The sequence below is a fragment of the Ipomoea nil genome, unplaced genomic scaffold, assembly GCF_001879475.1.
Source record: "Ipomoea nil cultivar Tokyo-kokei standard unplaced genomic scaffold, Asagao_1.1 scaffold2926, whole genome shotgun sequence".
Classification (NCBI taxonomy): Eukaryota; Viridiplantae; Streptophyta; class Magnoliopsida; order Solanales; family Convolvulaceae; genus Ipomoea; species Ipomoea nil.
The window spans coordinates 4,009,246-4,024,359 of record NW_017619354.1 but is presented as its reverse complement, the minus strand read 5'-3'; the positions used below and the strand labels follow the sequence as shown (position 1 = coordinate 4,024,359).

The 15,114-nt window shown below is 35.5% G+C and overlaps 2 protein-coding genes across 6 annotated transcripts; one reads left to right on the top strand and one right to left on the bottom strand.

Annotated features, from left to right (window-relative positions):
• Nucleotides 1-2,137: 2,137 nt before the first annotated feature.
• LOC109162114 lies at nucleotides 2,138-4,443 on the top strand. Its single transcript, XM_019310809.1, has 2 exons — nucleotides 2,138-4,110; nucleotides 4,141-4,443. The coding sequence occupies exon 1, from the start codon at nucleotides 2,542-2,544 to the stop codon at nucleotides 4,096-4,098; it is 1,557 nt and encodes a 518-aa protein (XP_019166354.1). The 5' UTR covers nucleotides 2,138-2,541; the 3' UTR covers nucleotides 4,099-4,110; nucleotides 4,141-4,443.
• Nucleotides 4,444-7,109: 2,666 nt separating this feature from the next.
• On the bottom strand, nucleotides 7,110-13,778 carry LOC109162128 (probable WRKY transcription factor 57). 5 transcript variants are annotated; one of them, XM_019310833.1, is made up of 4 exons: nucleotides 12,944-13,778; nucleotides 10,507-10,650; nucleotides 9,891-10,251; nucleotides 7,110-7,595 (listed from the first exon to the last, which is right to left on the bottom strand). In XM_019310833.1, exons 1-3 carry the CDS (start codon nucleotides 13,351-13,353, stop codon nucleotides 9,891-9,893), a joined length of 915 nt encoding a protein of 304 aa, XP_019166378.1. In that variant the 5' UTR covers nucleotides 13,354-13,778; the 3' UTR covers nucleotides 7,110-7,595. The 5 variants fall into 5 exon arrangements, with proteins under 5 accessions (XP_019166378.1, XP_019166376.1, XP_019166375.1 ...); XM_019310831.1 differs by having other exon boundaries at nucleotides 7,110-7,593; nucleotides 9,880-10,251; nucleotides 12,969-13,777; XM_019310830.1 differs by having other exon boundaries at nucleotides 7,110-7,585; nucleotides 9,880-10,251; nucleotides 12,969-13,777.
• Between the last annotated feature and the right edge of the window lie 1,336 nt (nucleotides 13,779-15,114).

Sequence of the window (15,114 nt, the reverse complement as noted above, 5' to 3'; positions counted from 1 at the left end):
ACACGGGTCCAACGCATAACGATTGGTAATTAATACCATGGACTCTGATTCTAAATGATGTATAAATTGTGTATATTAGTATTGTAATTGTGAACTTCCAGAATATAAATTGTGTTTCTAACATAACAACTATAGAAGAGAATTTGTTAATACAATACAAGGTCATCAAATCTTAATACGTTAATAAAGTGTGACTGCATTATTTAAAAAAGGAACTTGTGAATACAAAACAATGTAATCAATTACATATATATTAACATTGTGTGTTCACAGTATACAAATTATAAATTTTTAAAAGATAAATTTTAAATATTTAAACTTGGATCCACCTTATCCACCTTGCAAAGGTGAACCCAGGTTCACAAAATAATTTGCGAACTTTGGTGTTTCCTAGTACATGGTAAATTCAAGAAGCTTATGGCAGGTTTATCTTTCCAACTAACAAGCCATAATGACACCACATTTGCACACACTCATATTGCACCACTTACATTGGACTACACCCCATCGTAAAATTTAAGGAAATGCCCCTACGTTATTCTTTGCACTACAACTTTTTCCAAATCATCTATATTATGTTTTATATTTATTGCTTACTACTTTGTTATAAATTAATCTAAAATTTGTTAACTACTAAGCAATGTAATGACACACATATTATCATTTTAAATAGGTGATCACAGGATCGAACCCGATGATGGTGTGGTATTAATTCTTTTGCCTAATATTCTTTTTGCATAAAATTAAGGTTGTTAGAGTGCCAAGTTTGTGTACACTATATCAATGTGCTAAGCCAAACTCTTATGTCTTGTCAATGGATAAAGGGAGTGGGACTGGGCATTTACCTCTTGGTTTTTTCTTTTGTAAGTATCAGTGCATTATCTCCTCGTAAGCACTATTTGGTTCCAATTCTTTTTCTTTTTCTTTTAATTTGGAAAGAACATAATTAAATTACTATAGTAAAATCATACACTTGTTCCAGTAATAACTATGGAATAATGCATGCATCCGAAGACTGACAATGAATTATTTCAATTGTACTCCTTAATCTCAGTGTTTAATTATTTCACTTGTTGCCACTCAACTAAAATAGTATGTTCTAAAATTTTCATATTCATTTTGTTTTATAGGTGATGTGGAAAATCGACATATAGTACTCGAGATTGTACACTATATCTTGTGTGAGGGGCTCAATTGAGAAGGTATTGAAAAGAATCGAAATTGTAACTTTTCAAGTACGAGAATTATTATCTACCCCCTCGGTCACTAATTCAATGGCTCTCATCTCCATTTTTAATCATTATTTAAAAAATGAAAAATGGTCAAATAGGCTCTCCAACTTTACACAAGAATGCAATTAGACTCTTGAACTTTTGAAAGTTACAATTAAGCTCATGAACATGCTATTTTCGTGCATTGGAGCTCCAAAATTGATTAATGACATGTAATAACAAGTCACTTGATTCCAACGATACTCCCGCAACAATCACTGATTGCCTCTGAAGAAGGCGACCACAAGGTCGCCACCTTCTTCATTGAGAAGGCCGGCAACCAAACTGGTTTCCTTCTTCGTCGATCAGAAGAAGCCGACCAATCCGGTTGAGCGGTGGTCAACTTTTTGAGACAATCAATGGCATCCAACAATTGTCGATGGTAACTTGAATACCGGTAACAAAACCCGTTGGTTACCGGTAAATTATACTTATTTGACAAATTTCAATATATTGGAGTGTTTAATTGTAACTTTCAAATTAATGTCCAGAGGCGTAATTGTCTTCCTGTGTAAAGTTAGATGAACTATTTAACCATTTTCCTTTAAAAAAAAATCTACTTTTAAGAGAAGAAATGTTACACACATTGAAAATTATAAGAGTTGTTTAAATTTTACACTCACTAACATTTATAATTAAATATAATTATATTTCTCAGCCCTATCAAGAAGGTCCAAGAGAGACATAAATCTAAAAAGATAATTTGATTCTTCTTTTAAATGTAACGTAGTACAGCATACATACAACATTATAAAAAATCTTAAAGAAGTAATTAATTAGGGGGTTGACCATGTAAATTCAGTTAGGGAGGAAAATTCCAAGCAAGCCACATATAAGCATAAAGCTAGAAAAGTGCGTACAAAGGGAGAGAGAAAACAGGGAGGGGGAAAGAGACTCGGGGTTTTTCGTTAAGTCTTGGGTTTTCTGTTATTACTTTGTTCATGGCCATCTTTATGCACATCTTAATAAATTTCTGATTTTTACTCTGTAAGTTTCCTGAAAATTCTCCCCAAAAAAAAAATTGAAGAAAAGGGCATCTGTGTTTTTTTTTTTTTTTTGTTTATTATTTTCTGAAAAAAGATTAGAAATAAAAAGGTTAACATAGATACGGAATTCAGAGAGTCTGTCTGGGACTGATCTCTTACATCCCAACCCAAAATGCTACTTATTATTATCTGATTTCTTTGTGGAAAAGATTAGTACATGCCAGATTTGAGCTGTTTTTTGTTCCCAAGTTTGCTTTGATCTGGAGTTGTGTTGTAGGTGTGTGATGGATGATCAAGATTTGAAGTTCATGTGCAAGCTGTGTAAGAAGAAGTATCCATGTGGGAAGTCACTGGGGGGTCACATGAGGTCTCATGTGAATGTGATTCCAACTTCTTCATCATCTGAGTTAGATGAGATGAAAAAGATGGCATCTTTGAAGATGCAGGCAAGATTTGAGCTTGGTGGGAATTCTGGGTATGGCTTAAGAGAGAACCCTAGGAAGACATGGAGGGCAACAGGCTCCAACCTCTCTGTGCCCCAAGAAAAGGTGTGTAAGCAATGTGGGAAAGTTTTCCAGTCCATCAAAGCACTGTGTGGCCACATGGCTTGCCACTCAGAGAAAGAGAAGGGTGGTGGGTTGAAGGATGAGCATTCTTGGACTAGTGAGAGCAAGAAGGTTATGGTGATGGATAGCAATTCTGACACAGAGGCAGAGGACCTGAGGAACAAATCATCTTCTGCAAGGCCTAAGAGGTACAAGAAAATTGTCCACACTTGTTCATTTACTTTGCCTAATCATGTTGTTAATACTGGGTCTGAGATGTTTGAGCAAGATCAACAGGAAGTAGCCAAGTGTCTGATGATGTTGTCTAGGGATTCTGGGAACTGGGATGGTGTTAGTTCATTTATGGAGTCTTCTGATAATAACTCTGTGGTTTTAGAGACTAAATCATCTTCTATTGACATGAAAACTCCTAAAATGGATGCCTCCAATAGAAATGAATCACCCAAAACCAGGAAAATCAAAGGTATTGCAGATGCTGAGGTTATAGAGTCTGAGAATTCTGATTCCATGTACTTCTTAGGTGAAAATAAGACAGCCGAATCAGATGTTTCTGTTGATGGATTCCACAGATTCGAGTCTAGGATTAGTGTTGAAACTAGACGTGACGGTTCTATTGCTGAAAAGGACCATTTGAAGGTCATGAATAGAATCAAAGGGTATATAAAGTCAAGATCAGGATCAAAGGACTACGATTATCGTGATTTTGGAGTGGCTTCAAATGCAGGGAAGCATGATTCAAGAAAGAAAAGCAAAGATAGCTCTTATGATCCTGAATACAAAACGGGTTCCTATAAGAAGATAAGGCTCAGTTTCTCTGATACTAAGAAGAAGAAGAAGTATGAGTGTTTGAACTGTAAGAAGATCTTTAGCTCTTATCAGGCTCTTGGTGGACATAGACCGTGCCATAAAAGAACTCTCGAGTCAAGATACGAGACTGGTGAGAACCGTCTGGATGTTGATACTACCTATAATAATAACATAAATGGTGGCAACCATAGGGAGTCTCTTGGTAGCAGAAAAGCAACTGGTGAAGGTTCAGCTTGCTACTTGGGGACAAAGATTAAGGCCAAGAACGCAAAGGGCCACGAATGCCCGTTTTGCCACAGGGTTTTCAAGTCTGGTCAAGCTTTAGGTGGTCATAAACGGTCACATTTTATGGATGGGGCTGAAGAAAATAGGCACCGGACTCAAGTTATCAAAGCAGCAATACCCGGTTTACTTGATCTTAATGTTGTTCCCGTTGAGACTGCAAATGATGTGCAGTTCATGTGGTAAGCAGACAGGTATTTGGCAAAGGATTCTTCACCGGATGCCTCGTTCTTTAGGAAGCTGCTGGCATGTACAAACAAGTTGGAGGGCAGAGTTTTCACACCCTGCTGATTCTTGTTAACACCAATGATGTTTGTAAGATCGAGCCTCTCAATTTCTCATACCATCCCATTTACATATTCTCATAGAATATGCCTAAACTTTTTGCTAATTAAGTTCATACATTTGTTCGGCTCCAAATGATAACATTATGTCCAAATTTTCTATTCCTCCTATGATCTATATATAATCTATTCTTCTGTTACAGACCCTTAAAGAAAACTTAACTGCTTCTTTTGCCATTTTTCGCATATATATCTTCTTATCTTCTCATTGTTTGAGCAAAATTTTGTTCACTGCACAGTCATGTGGCATTCATTATCTTCCTCCAATTAGCATCTTAGTGTAAATATTGGTGTGGAAACAAAACAAGTCAGGGTGTTGACTTGGTCATCCCTATATTTCTTCATGAATTGACATCTTCTTGGGCTCTCCTGCTGTGATGACTATGTCTGCCCTTTTCTTGCAGAAAAAAATGCAGCCATTGACTAAGATAAGGAATTTAGACATAGTCTTCTGGAAAAAAAAAGTTTTTTTTTTTGCATTTGAAAAGAAGTTAGCAGGATGGTCATGGATATTGGTTTCTAGAATGATGATGGACCCTAATAAGTTGGTATGTAGTGGCCATCTTATGTGTTGGTGTCATGTGAAGTTTACCTCTTTGTTGAGCATTGACTTTGACAGAAAAGGGTTTGTTAGCCTTTTGTAGTCTTGTTTGGCAGCCCCCAAATCCCAAGCTTGGGCAATGGACCAAACATAAGTTGAACTAATTAAAACATATATATTTCAATACCAACTTCTATAGTGTGGACCAGCATCAGTGCCATTTGTAGTAGGCAGTGGTAATCAGCATTGAAGAAATTTGCATACTCCAATGTTATATATCAAATTTAGCCAACATTTGGCTTGGTGCATTAGGTGGACACGCATGGTAGGATAGTTATAACTAAACTCGTTACACAATAATAAGTGTAGTTAGTTACTAGTTATTGCATTGACATCAAACATTTCATCTTACCAGCGACAGTGTGGGAGTAACCTCTCAAAGTGAGGAGAGCTTCTTATACGTAGTAAGCAAAGGTCTAGCCTCTATAGTTCAATTGAATTACCACAATTTACATCCTCCCAGATACTCTTGTCAGGCAGGGGTGTGGAGCCCTTGGAGTTGGTGATTCAACCTTGGGAAGAATGAAACATTCCAACTACCTTGATTGTGCAACTGTTGTGCAGTATTTATTCTTACACAGTTACACTAAATCTACAATTAGTGGCCTACTTAAGAATGATCTATATTGTATGGGATGATTTTAACTTTTTCTACTATATTTTTTTTTGGCTTAGAGTGGACTAGTATAGGGGTCCATAATAAACATAAACATAATGATAATAGTTGCAAAATTAGTTGGGCCGTTATACTTGAAAAGTATAGATGGGCCCACTCGAACTTATGGTCAGGTTGTGGGCCAAACCAATTAAGATCCCACAAGCTCAGTCCATGATCTATCTTATCATTCTCCAATCTGAACTTACAGTACATATTCATTATGCTCTTGGGCCCAATGGCCATTAATTTCTATTACTTGGAAGAGGAAATTAAGGGAGAAATGAATTGTAATTTCGTGAGAATTTAAATTACATTATTTGGTAAAAATGAATAAAAAAATTCAGTAAAAATAAATAAAGACTAAAATATTCTTGTATAATAATAATAAAGGTAAAATAGTAATTTAACATAAAATTACAATTCCACAAAGTATGTAATTGCAATTCCCCGGGGGAACCAAGGAAGTGTAATTCTATGGTTGGAGAGAATTACAATTCTGTGGAACTGCAATTCCCTCCAAGTAAACCATGGAATTGCAATTCCATGGAGTTTGGTATGAATGAAATTACAATTCTATCCTACCAAACACCCCTTGTTAAATTAATCCTTCCAATTTTATACTACTCAGTATATGATTATCCAAACATACATACCCTATTCACCATAATACAAATTATTCTCCATTAAAATCTATTAAAAAATCCTTCAAAATTTCAGTTTAATTTCTCTCAATCTATTAAGATAAGAAACAATGCCTATAAATTCTGATTTTTGTTTTTCCTTTTTTCCTTTTCATGCTAAAATGATAGTTTTTGCATGCAAGCAAAAAAGAATATTGCGGTTATGATGCATTATTCTCAACTTCTCTTTTTTGGAGAAGTCTATGTACTTCAGCCAAACAAGCCCTACCAAAGAGCAATAAATTTTCTTCTTTTTTTTTTAAATTTTCCAAACAGAAAATTTTAAAAATAAATAAATAAAAGCAGGCTTGAAAGTTGAAACTTTGGGTGAAAAAAATGGAACTTTTTGTGAAATTAAAATATTTGGTGTGTGAGATTTACGGCAAATGGTGGAGCGAGTGGGAGTGGGATGCTAAATGTTGATGCTACCATGGGGAAACAAAATCGCAGCATAAAAGGCAAAAAAAAGTGAAAAAAGTTAAAAGATGAAAAGGAACATGGTAAAAAGTAATGTCCGTACTCCGATGACACAACGAAGCATTATGGAAGTCCACGCTCGCCTGCCTCACACTTTTTTTTCTTCTTCTTTCTTCTTTTACCACATAATAATTGATGGCCGAATAAAATTTCTTATTAAAACTCAAGTATTTCAAAAAGTGTAATTTAAATTGAACAACAACAATTATCAAACCTAATTTTAAGTTAATCTACACATAAACTACCTATAATATGCAATACCTTCAAAAAGACAGCAACTACCTTCACGCATAAATGGACAAAAAAAATATTGAAAAATAAAAATAAAGATGCAGAAAACATATATACCTAGCTACTATTTTGTTAAATATATATGTAGTTTGTGTTTTCTCAGCAAACTCATCATTGTTCTGATAAATTGATTTGATTGATCACAATTAGGAACCAAATCCAGGAGTAATATAATTAACAAATGCTCATGGTTAAAGAGCTAAGTAAGTACATTATATATGATTTCTATATACATGAACCATTGATTGGCATTAATCAAAACCACCTTTTTATAATAATATATTATGGCATCCATGCTAGAACCTGGAAGCTATATCTGATCTGCACAATCCTCTTCTTCAGTTATGGTAGATTGGGCTTGGTAATAGCTAGGGGCCAATACCCAATTTTCAGATTTAACTTTACCACCAAGTTAAATCCGTCGACCCTGGGTTGGGGTTCAATCGAATTAGAAATGGACATATGCTAGCTATATATATATATATGCTGCTATATATACCGTATATGCCTGCCTTCATGGGTGCTGCTTCAATTCGTTCTTAGCATTAGTTTATACTGGAAATAAGTACAATAACCTAGCTTCGATCTTCATCATCTACGCACATTCATTGAACTCTCTGATCTGCATTGCTAAAAGATTATGCATTATCAGAAAATTTAATTTGCAATCAGGACAGCATAAGAATATGCATATATGGCAATTGGCAAACTAATATTCACCGACAATATTTCAAAGCATATATATGATGGTTTGGATACTCAGACGAGACTGAAGATATGCTTTAGTTTATTTATGCCGAAAGCCATGTGACTGACTAGCTTATTCTATTCGATCTGCAGTTGTGCATGCATTTATTCCGTGAATAAGTAATATCCAGAAAAAAGTGAACTAAACAAGGCAATAACATTTGCCTTTTTCGTTCTCTTTCTTAAATTGCTTTCCATTAACGTACAATATCTACAGATAGGGTGTACTGCAGCCTGCATGGGCAGCTCAGTTGGTCACAGGAGTGAAGTTTGGTAAAAATGACCCGCACAGTAGTCTGAGATCGAGCTAACCTTTCAAAGTGAGGGGGCTCTTTGTGCGCAGTAAACAAAACTTTAGCCTCTATGTTCAGTTAAGTTACCATGATTTATATCCTTCTAGATGCTCTGTCAGGTCGGGCATGGGGAGTCTTTGGGGTTGGGCACCACTGTAATCCAACTTACTAAAAAGTAGTGAATTTTCAAGAAAATTCTTGGTAAAATGTTTTCAAGCAACTAAAAGCTAGGGGACTAAAGCCCCGAAGCACAAAGTCAAACTCAATTGCACTGGAGGATATGTCCTATTTAACAGCTGGGTAGTGGAAACTACATATATTTTGATAAAGTGGAAAGTCACAGAGATACGATTATGATAGAAGATCATATCTATTAAAGTTAACCCCACTTTATGCATATTCTGTACACAAGAGAAAGTTCAAGATGTCATATAGCAACTGTTACATTAGCTCTTGGCCTTTTTGGTTTTCTACTAGTCATGAATTCTTAATATTTGATTAATTTAAAGTTAAATTATTGTCAAAATTCAATCTCTTAATACTTGTTATTCCATTGACAATTTACTTCTAATTCACTATAACCTTTAAATTAAAAGCCACAATTCAAAAATATAAACTTTAATTAAAGTAGATAGGAAGGCATATGAGGACCAGAAAATTCTCAGTTTCATATTGCGTCATGGGAATTTATAAATAAGAACATAAAAATATTGAAAATAAATACTTTTACTAACTATTACCTATAAAAAGAGCCAATTGCATTATATTATACATGAATATTTTTAAGGATCGGAGTTGCACAACATCATCCTATTCTATTAGAAATAAAATTATTTCTTCAGTATTACCTAGATTTGTTGCACACCTTTTTTCTTTTATAAAATAAGAGGGGTACAAATATATAATTATATCTGACACTTCAAAATAATAATAATAATAATAATAATACTAGGAAACTTCATGTTTATACATAGGCGCTAGGAAACTAACTTTACTAATTACTAGTTGCTTCAATGTAAGATGGTTTGTACAAGAAACAAAGGGCAATAGGAAAATGATACATGTATTTTTAGGGAGTAAAATTCTTGTCACGAGTTATGATTTTATTGATGAGATAGAAAGAAAGTAATAAAAATTATGTTTAATTATTTTTTTTGGATAAATTAAAATATAATAGGTAAGCAAGGAATAAAAAATAGAATAGAAAATAAGAGTCAGTGTAGTATTATTCGGAAAAATAAACTGTTATCAATGAAAGCTACGCTTCCGGGCGGCCTAGGGATTGAGGTATCCTACGACTCCTACAGCAGTTAATTAGCAGTATGGGGCCATGGACCTCAGAGCATTCATGATATGGGTGTACTATACACGAATACACTTGTGAGTTGATATTAATCTATAAATTAAATTATTATAATTTTTTTTTAAGTATCACTTGACACTAATATTTTTTTGTATCAAATACAATTATATGTGATTAATTAAACTAAATACTGTCAAATAAGTGTTTACAATATCTAGTATAACTTAAATACTTCCTTTGTCCCATTTTATCCATATCATATTCAGATTAATTCTCATTCTTTTTTTAAGGGATGAGAGTGCACCTGAGCCAACCAAGCTGGTTATGTAATACAAAAAGTATTTTGTATAGTTGTATAACCAGTTCCAAAATTGATATTTAGTACCTGATCTCTTATGATATTACAGCTTGTCTTGAGTCTTTTCAATAGATGACTCCTTTAATTTAATGCTTCTTTTCACACATGGTGTATTGATAAGTAATTAATGTGCAGACTGAAAAATACTGACATGTGAAATATTGCAGCATGCATTTATAATATGATACGATATGACGTGAAAGGGATAGGCATACCTCATATGGTATTACTTGTTTCGTATCCCAGGGGGCACAATATCCCCAAGCAATCCCTCATCTGGTGGAAGTTGTGGGGCTGCCATTGCTGCATTGGGGTCTCTATTATTACCCTGCTGGCTCTGATGCGTCTGAGGAATACCCAGAGACCCTTCTTGGGGAAACTGGAGGGCTGGAAGATAGAATTGTGAGGTTAATGGGTAGGAGTGGCTCATATATGCAGCCTCACCAAGAAATCCACCTCTAGGGAAACCAACAGTATGGTGACAGTGTTGCCCCTCATATGTTGTGATCACAATTGTCGGGTCTTCAGAGGATCGCTCAACTCTTTTCTTCACTGTGCATTTAGTATTAGTACACCGGTAGTAACTTCTGCAAATTAAACCATTCAATACCCTTATGTACATTAAATAAATTCATTTTCATTTTCATTTTGCCATCTTTATATGCAGCAGCAATTAGTTTTCACCAGGCCATCTTTAATTTGGAGAAATAATCCAACACAAATTAATAGATTGATCTTGATGTGAGGCAATTCAAGAAAACACTGTACTGATGATGGCAAATTGAGGGCACTTACAGGTGAAAATTTTGATTATCAAATACTTCTGGGAGGGAAAACCAGACCTGGGAAAGGGGCTGTTTTTAACAGCTTTCTGTCCATACTTCCTCCACCTATAACCGTCTTCCAGGTGATCAACTTCACTTTTAGTCATGAATGCAAACCGAGGTTGTCTGATTCGCTTCTGGGCCTTCTTTTTAACCTTGCTTCTGTGGAATATTCAGCCTAAAGTATCATTATAAATGTGATTGTTTCATCATATCATAAGAGCAAGACAACATAAAGGCATTTTATTTTTTAAGTACAAAAACATGGAAATATTAAATAAAATTCCAATTGATAGTGGTGTATATATAACTACATCATATCGATCTCATAGCTAGGACCATATATATGTTTATTCATTAAAGAATGCCAACCAACAATAGCAAGGGGAATGGATTTTTGTTGGCAAGATAGTACCACAGATTCATGTTGAAATGAATTTATCCTCATCAACATCAAAGGGAAACAATCAATCATTTGAAAATTGAAAGCATTCACAACTTTCAACTTTTATAGTGGGGCATATATATAATGCTTGAAAAAATACTAATTATTATCTCGAAAGTATATACTTCAGCCCCCTACCTCATATTAATTGGCAGAAAGAAGAAAAAAAAAAAAGAGAATAAAAACATATAATCCTTTATAAATTATAATTAATGATTAACATGTCAAAGAATTAAAAAAAAATAAAAATATAGCATGTGTAATACTCCTAATGATTACTATAGAGTATTTGTGTGCTAGAGTTTCCTCTAATTTAGTATATAAAAGGAAGTTCAGCCTCAGTCAATGCTTAATTAGAATTGAGATTTAACTTTCTTCCCAAAAGGCGAAATCCCCAACCCCGACTCGACAAAGTATTTGGGATGATGTAAATTATAATAACTTAGCTGAACCACAGAGGCTAGCGCCCCCTCACTTTGAGAGGTTACTTCCACACTGCCGCTGGTGAGACTCGATCTCTGGTCATTCTTCTCAAATTTCACCCCTATGACTAACTGAGCTGCCCATGCCGGCAATTGAGATTTAACTTGAGGTTCTCTTAGTAGGAGTGAGATTACTAACCAACTAATAAAGAATACAATGACATCTTTACACGCACAAAGTCTGCTAGTATTATAAAAGCTCTAATAAATGGGTACAATGAATGAGCTTAGACAGACGCAAACAATGACCTGGAACTGGATTCACTGCAAAAGTCTCCTAGCTACTTTCCTTTCAAACAAAACCATTTGCCCATCCCATCGTGCAAACTAAAAGGCTAAGCCGTGCCACTGCACATGCCTCGTAGGGGTATTTCGTTCGCAAATTAAAGTGAAGCATTTATAGCCCTCCATTTCCCACCTAAGAAGACAAACTAGAAATACTAGTTTTCACTATATATATCTAGGACTAGTATGCCAACCTTCATGTGCCACGCCTAGGTAAGGTTGCTCCACAAGCAACATGCACCTACAACATAGAGTTTAGATTACTATACAAAGCTAAATCTAACACGGCCACCATTCATCAATCTTAAAGGCCTTTTCATACAAAGAGAATACAATAATTTAATAAAACAATGTCAGGTTTACTCCGTGCGCACTTTCAAGTAGTCGCAACAGGTTTCTCTTGTCATTAAAAAAAAAAGATTATTCATTGCAAAAATACTTAAATGAAGAACATGTTGAGAGCTATTTCTGCGAGATTCCTATTCCTCCCACCAAACATATTCAGAGAAGTATTATATATAGCAAACAAGTTACGTGCACACCAATAGTAGATGCCATAATTCATCATTTAAAACTTTAGAAATGCACTCTTAATTGCATAATAATAAGCCGTTTCAGAAAGTAGAAATGACTTAAACAATAAGTTAATTATAAGTCATACATACATCAAAATAAATACCGACAAAATTTTTAAACATGCGTGTGAATGCGTCCTTTAACAACACTACCTCTCCGTGAAATGTTAATGGGAAGACGATGAGCATGGGAGAAAAGCAATAAATTATTAAAAAAAAAAAAAAGGAAAAAAAAAGAAGACAAAAGTGTATCTTTATAAATTAGCATGCTCTCGATCACTTTCGGCAGTTCACACACAAATTTGTTGATTTTTTAGATCCAATTTTCATTTTAAAGGATTTGTGAACTCCATAAAATTTGCACAAAGAAAGAGAGGTAAACCGTACGTAGCACGCCATTCCCGCCGCAATAACGGCTGTGCTGAAACCACGCAACACCTGAAATACCGAAAAAGCCCAAACTTTTCGGGTAAATCGCGAAAACCCTCTTTCCCCCCCAACTTACGTGACAAATTTTGATACTTACGAAGGAGTGTATGAACGCGGAATGCATCATTCCGCCTCTATTCCCGGAGATTTTAGCTTACACGGAAAGTTTTATCAGTTTTTTTTCTCATATAATAATTAAATATATATATTCATATAATTACGACTCCTAGTAGACTCACAGTTGATGCGAGAACACACACTCACGCTGTATCAGCAGGCTGCCGCGAGGTGGAGCCACCGGATGCGGTAGACTTCTCCGGCGCATCATCGGAGGAGCTGGAACACGTCTGCTCCGCCTGAACCGCAACCGGTTCCGTAGCATCACTCGGCGTGGCAGCCGCGGTGGTAGCACTCTCCAGGACGGAAAACCGGTCATTACTACTATTTCCCGCCAAATCGGAGTCGATCCTACTACTGAAGCCGCCGCCGCCTCCGCCTCCGCCATGCTCCTCCTCCTCCTGGAAACTCCAGCCGAAGTCGCCGAGTATGTTGCTCTCGTCCTTCTCAACGCCTCCGCCGCCGAAGAAGTAAACGCCGACAGAATCCCCCCCGCCTCCCAGTGCCCAGCTAGAATCGGTGGCGAAATCATCGACTCCCCGATCGACCTTGCCCTTGTCTTCGTCCATGCGAAGCGTGGATGGTCGATCGAGGTCGATGATGAGAAAGCTAGGGTTTAGAGCAGAAAAAGAAAGTAGAGATAGAGATAGAGAGAGAGAGTGTGTGAGAGGGAGAGAAAGCCGCGTATTCCTGAGTGAGCTTTTTTGGGGAGTGTTTGAAAGCTTTGTCGCGTCAAGACATGAGCTGAGAAGACTGGAGTGAGAAAGAGAGAGAAATTTTATTATTATTTTTTAAAGTAAAAAAAGTCACCGTCAACATCTAAATTGGTACGGGAGAGAGGAGGGGCTGATATTTATGCATTCATAGGACTAGATTGTGTTCCACGCGCTTAATTTTATATTATTTAATCTTTATATCTTTCTAGAATGATAATTTTAGGTTCCACATCTGCGTGCGCATATTTCAGTTAAAATTGATTAACTGATGGAATCGAATTTATTCAATTAATTTATATGATCAATTAATTAGAATATGTAATTAGCTTGATTGGTGTGAGTGATCGTGTGCACTTTCATTTTTTTAATCAGGCTAACACTTTTAAATGAGAATTAGTTTAAGTATGGTACAAGTTGAAAAGTCTAACAAAAAAATTAATTAGGTTCGGTGATTGATTTTAATGTTTAGAATTTTTTTTATCAACAAAGCTTGAAACTTCGGTTGTACAGTTGTACATAGCTCAAAACGTGAGTCCGTACGTACATGAAACCCAAAGCATGAGTTCATACATGATATTACCGAGTTTGGGTTAATCGAATTAAGGAAAAGAAAATATATTTTTTCGGTAAAGTCAAAGTTATTATTACAAAATTTGTTTTTTTTTTTTTTTAATGTATTATGGACTCTCGAACCCATGTCCTTATAATGGGAGAGTTATTTCGTGTCATTAGATCACAAGGTTATTGGTCAAATTTTGGTTTTGTTAGTGGCTAGGTGAAATTGACAAATTAGTTAATTTGATTTATTATTAATAAAATTAATCAAAATGATTGTATAAGAACTTTGAGTGGATGATATTTATAGAAAATAGAGTAAATACCCAAAATGGTTCCTCGACTATAGCTAAATTCACAAATTGGTCCTCGACTTTCAATTTCAACCAATTAAGTCCTTAACTTTGTAATTTTAACACAATTTGATCCTCTGTTTATTTGACCGTTTGTTGACTGTGATTTTTGAGGATATATATGTAATTGCATGGTCCATCGTCGGTTTTTTAAGGTTCTGGTTGCATTTCCAGACCGCACGGTTACATTTGAATCCGCTGTCAAAAGCAATCTACCAAATCTGGTCGCCTTTCTTCATCCTCCCTTCGGATTCAATGTAGTTGAGTTCGTACCATAGCGAAGAAGACGACGTGTTTTCGAACCAGTGCAACGTTATTCTGGAGGCCTCCACGTGCTTCGACGAGAGCTGAAGGTTCTTCTGGAGATCGTCGATCACAGTTAACAAACGGTCAAATAGATGAAGGACCAAATCATGTCAAAATTACAAAGCTAAGGACTTAATTGGTTGAAATTAAAAGTCGATGATCAATTTGTGAATTTAGCTATAGTCGAGGGACCATTTTGAGTATTTACTCTAGAAAATATAGTGTTTTAACTTTATCATTCATCATGGTTGAGGGATGTCAATTAATTCTTACGGTTTTTCTGTTTCGCTATGGTGAATTCTAGATGATGATAGTATTGGTGTTCCTTCGACTATGAGGTTTGTTGTTTTTTAGTAATTAAAT

What these genes read in the sequence shown, in the direction of transcription:
- LOC109162128 (XM_019310831.1), bottom strand. Translation starts at nt 13,390, where the DNA reads ATGGACGAAGACAAGGGCAAGGTCGATCGGGGAGTCGATGATTTCGCC. An exon ending in CGGCAGCCTGCTGATACAGC is followed by an intron (nt 10,651 to 12,968) that starts GTGAGTGTGTGT and finishes AATATTCCACAG; the next exon opens with AAGCAAGGTTAAAAAGAAGG. An exon ending in AAAAACAGCCCCTTTCCCAG is followed by an intron (nt 10,252 to 10,506) that starts GTCTGGTTTTCC and finishes TTTAATTTGCAG; the next exon opens with AAGTTACTACCGGTGTACTA.
- LOC109162114 (XM_019310809.1), top strand. Translation starts at nt 2,542, where the DNA reads ATGGATGATCAAGATTTGAAGTTCATGTGCAAGCTGTGTAAGAAGAAG.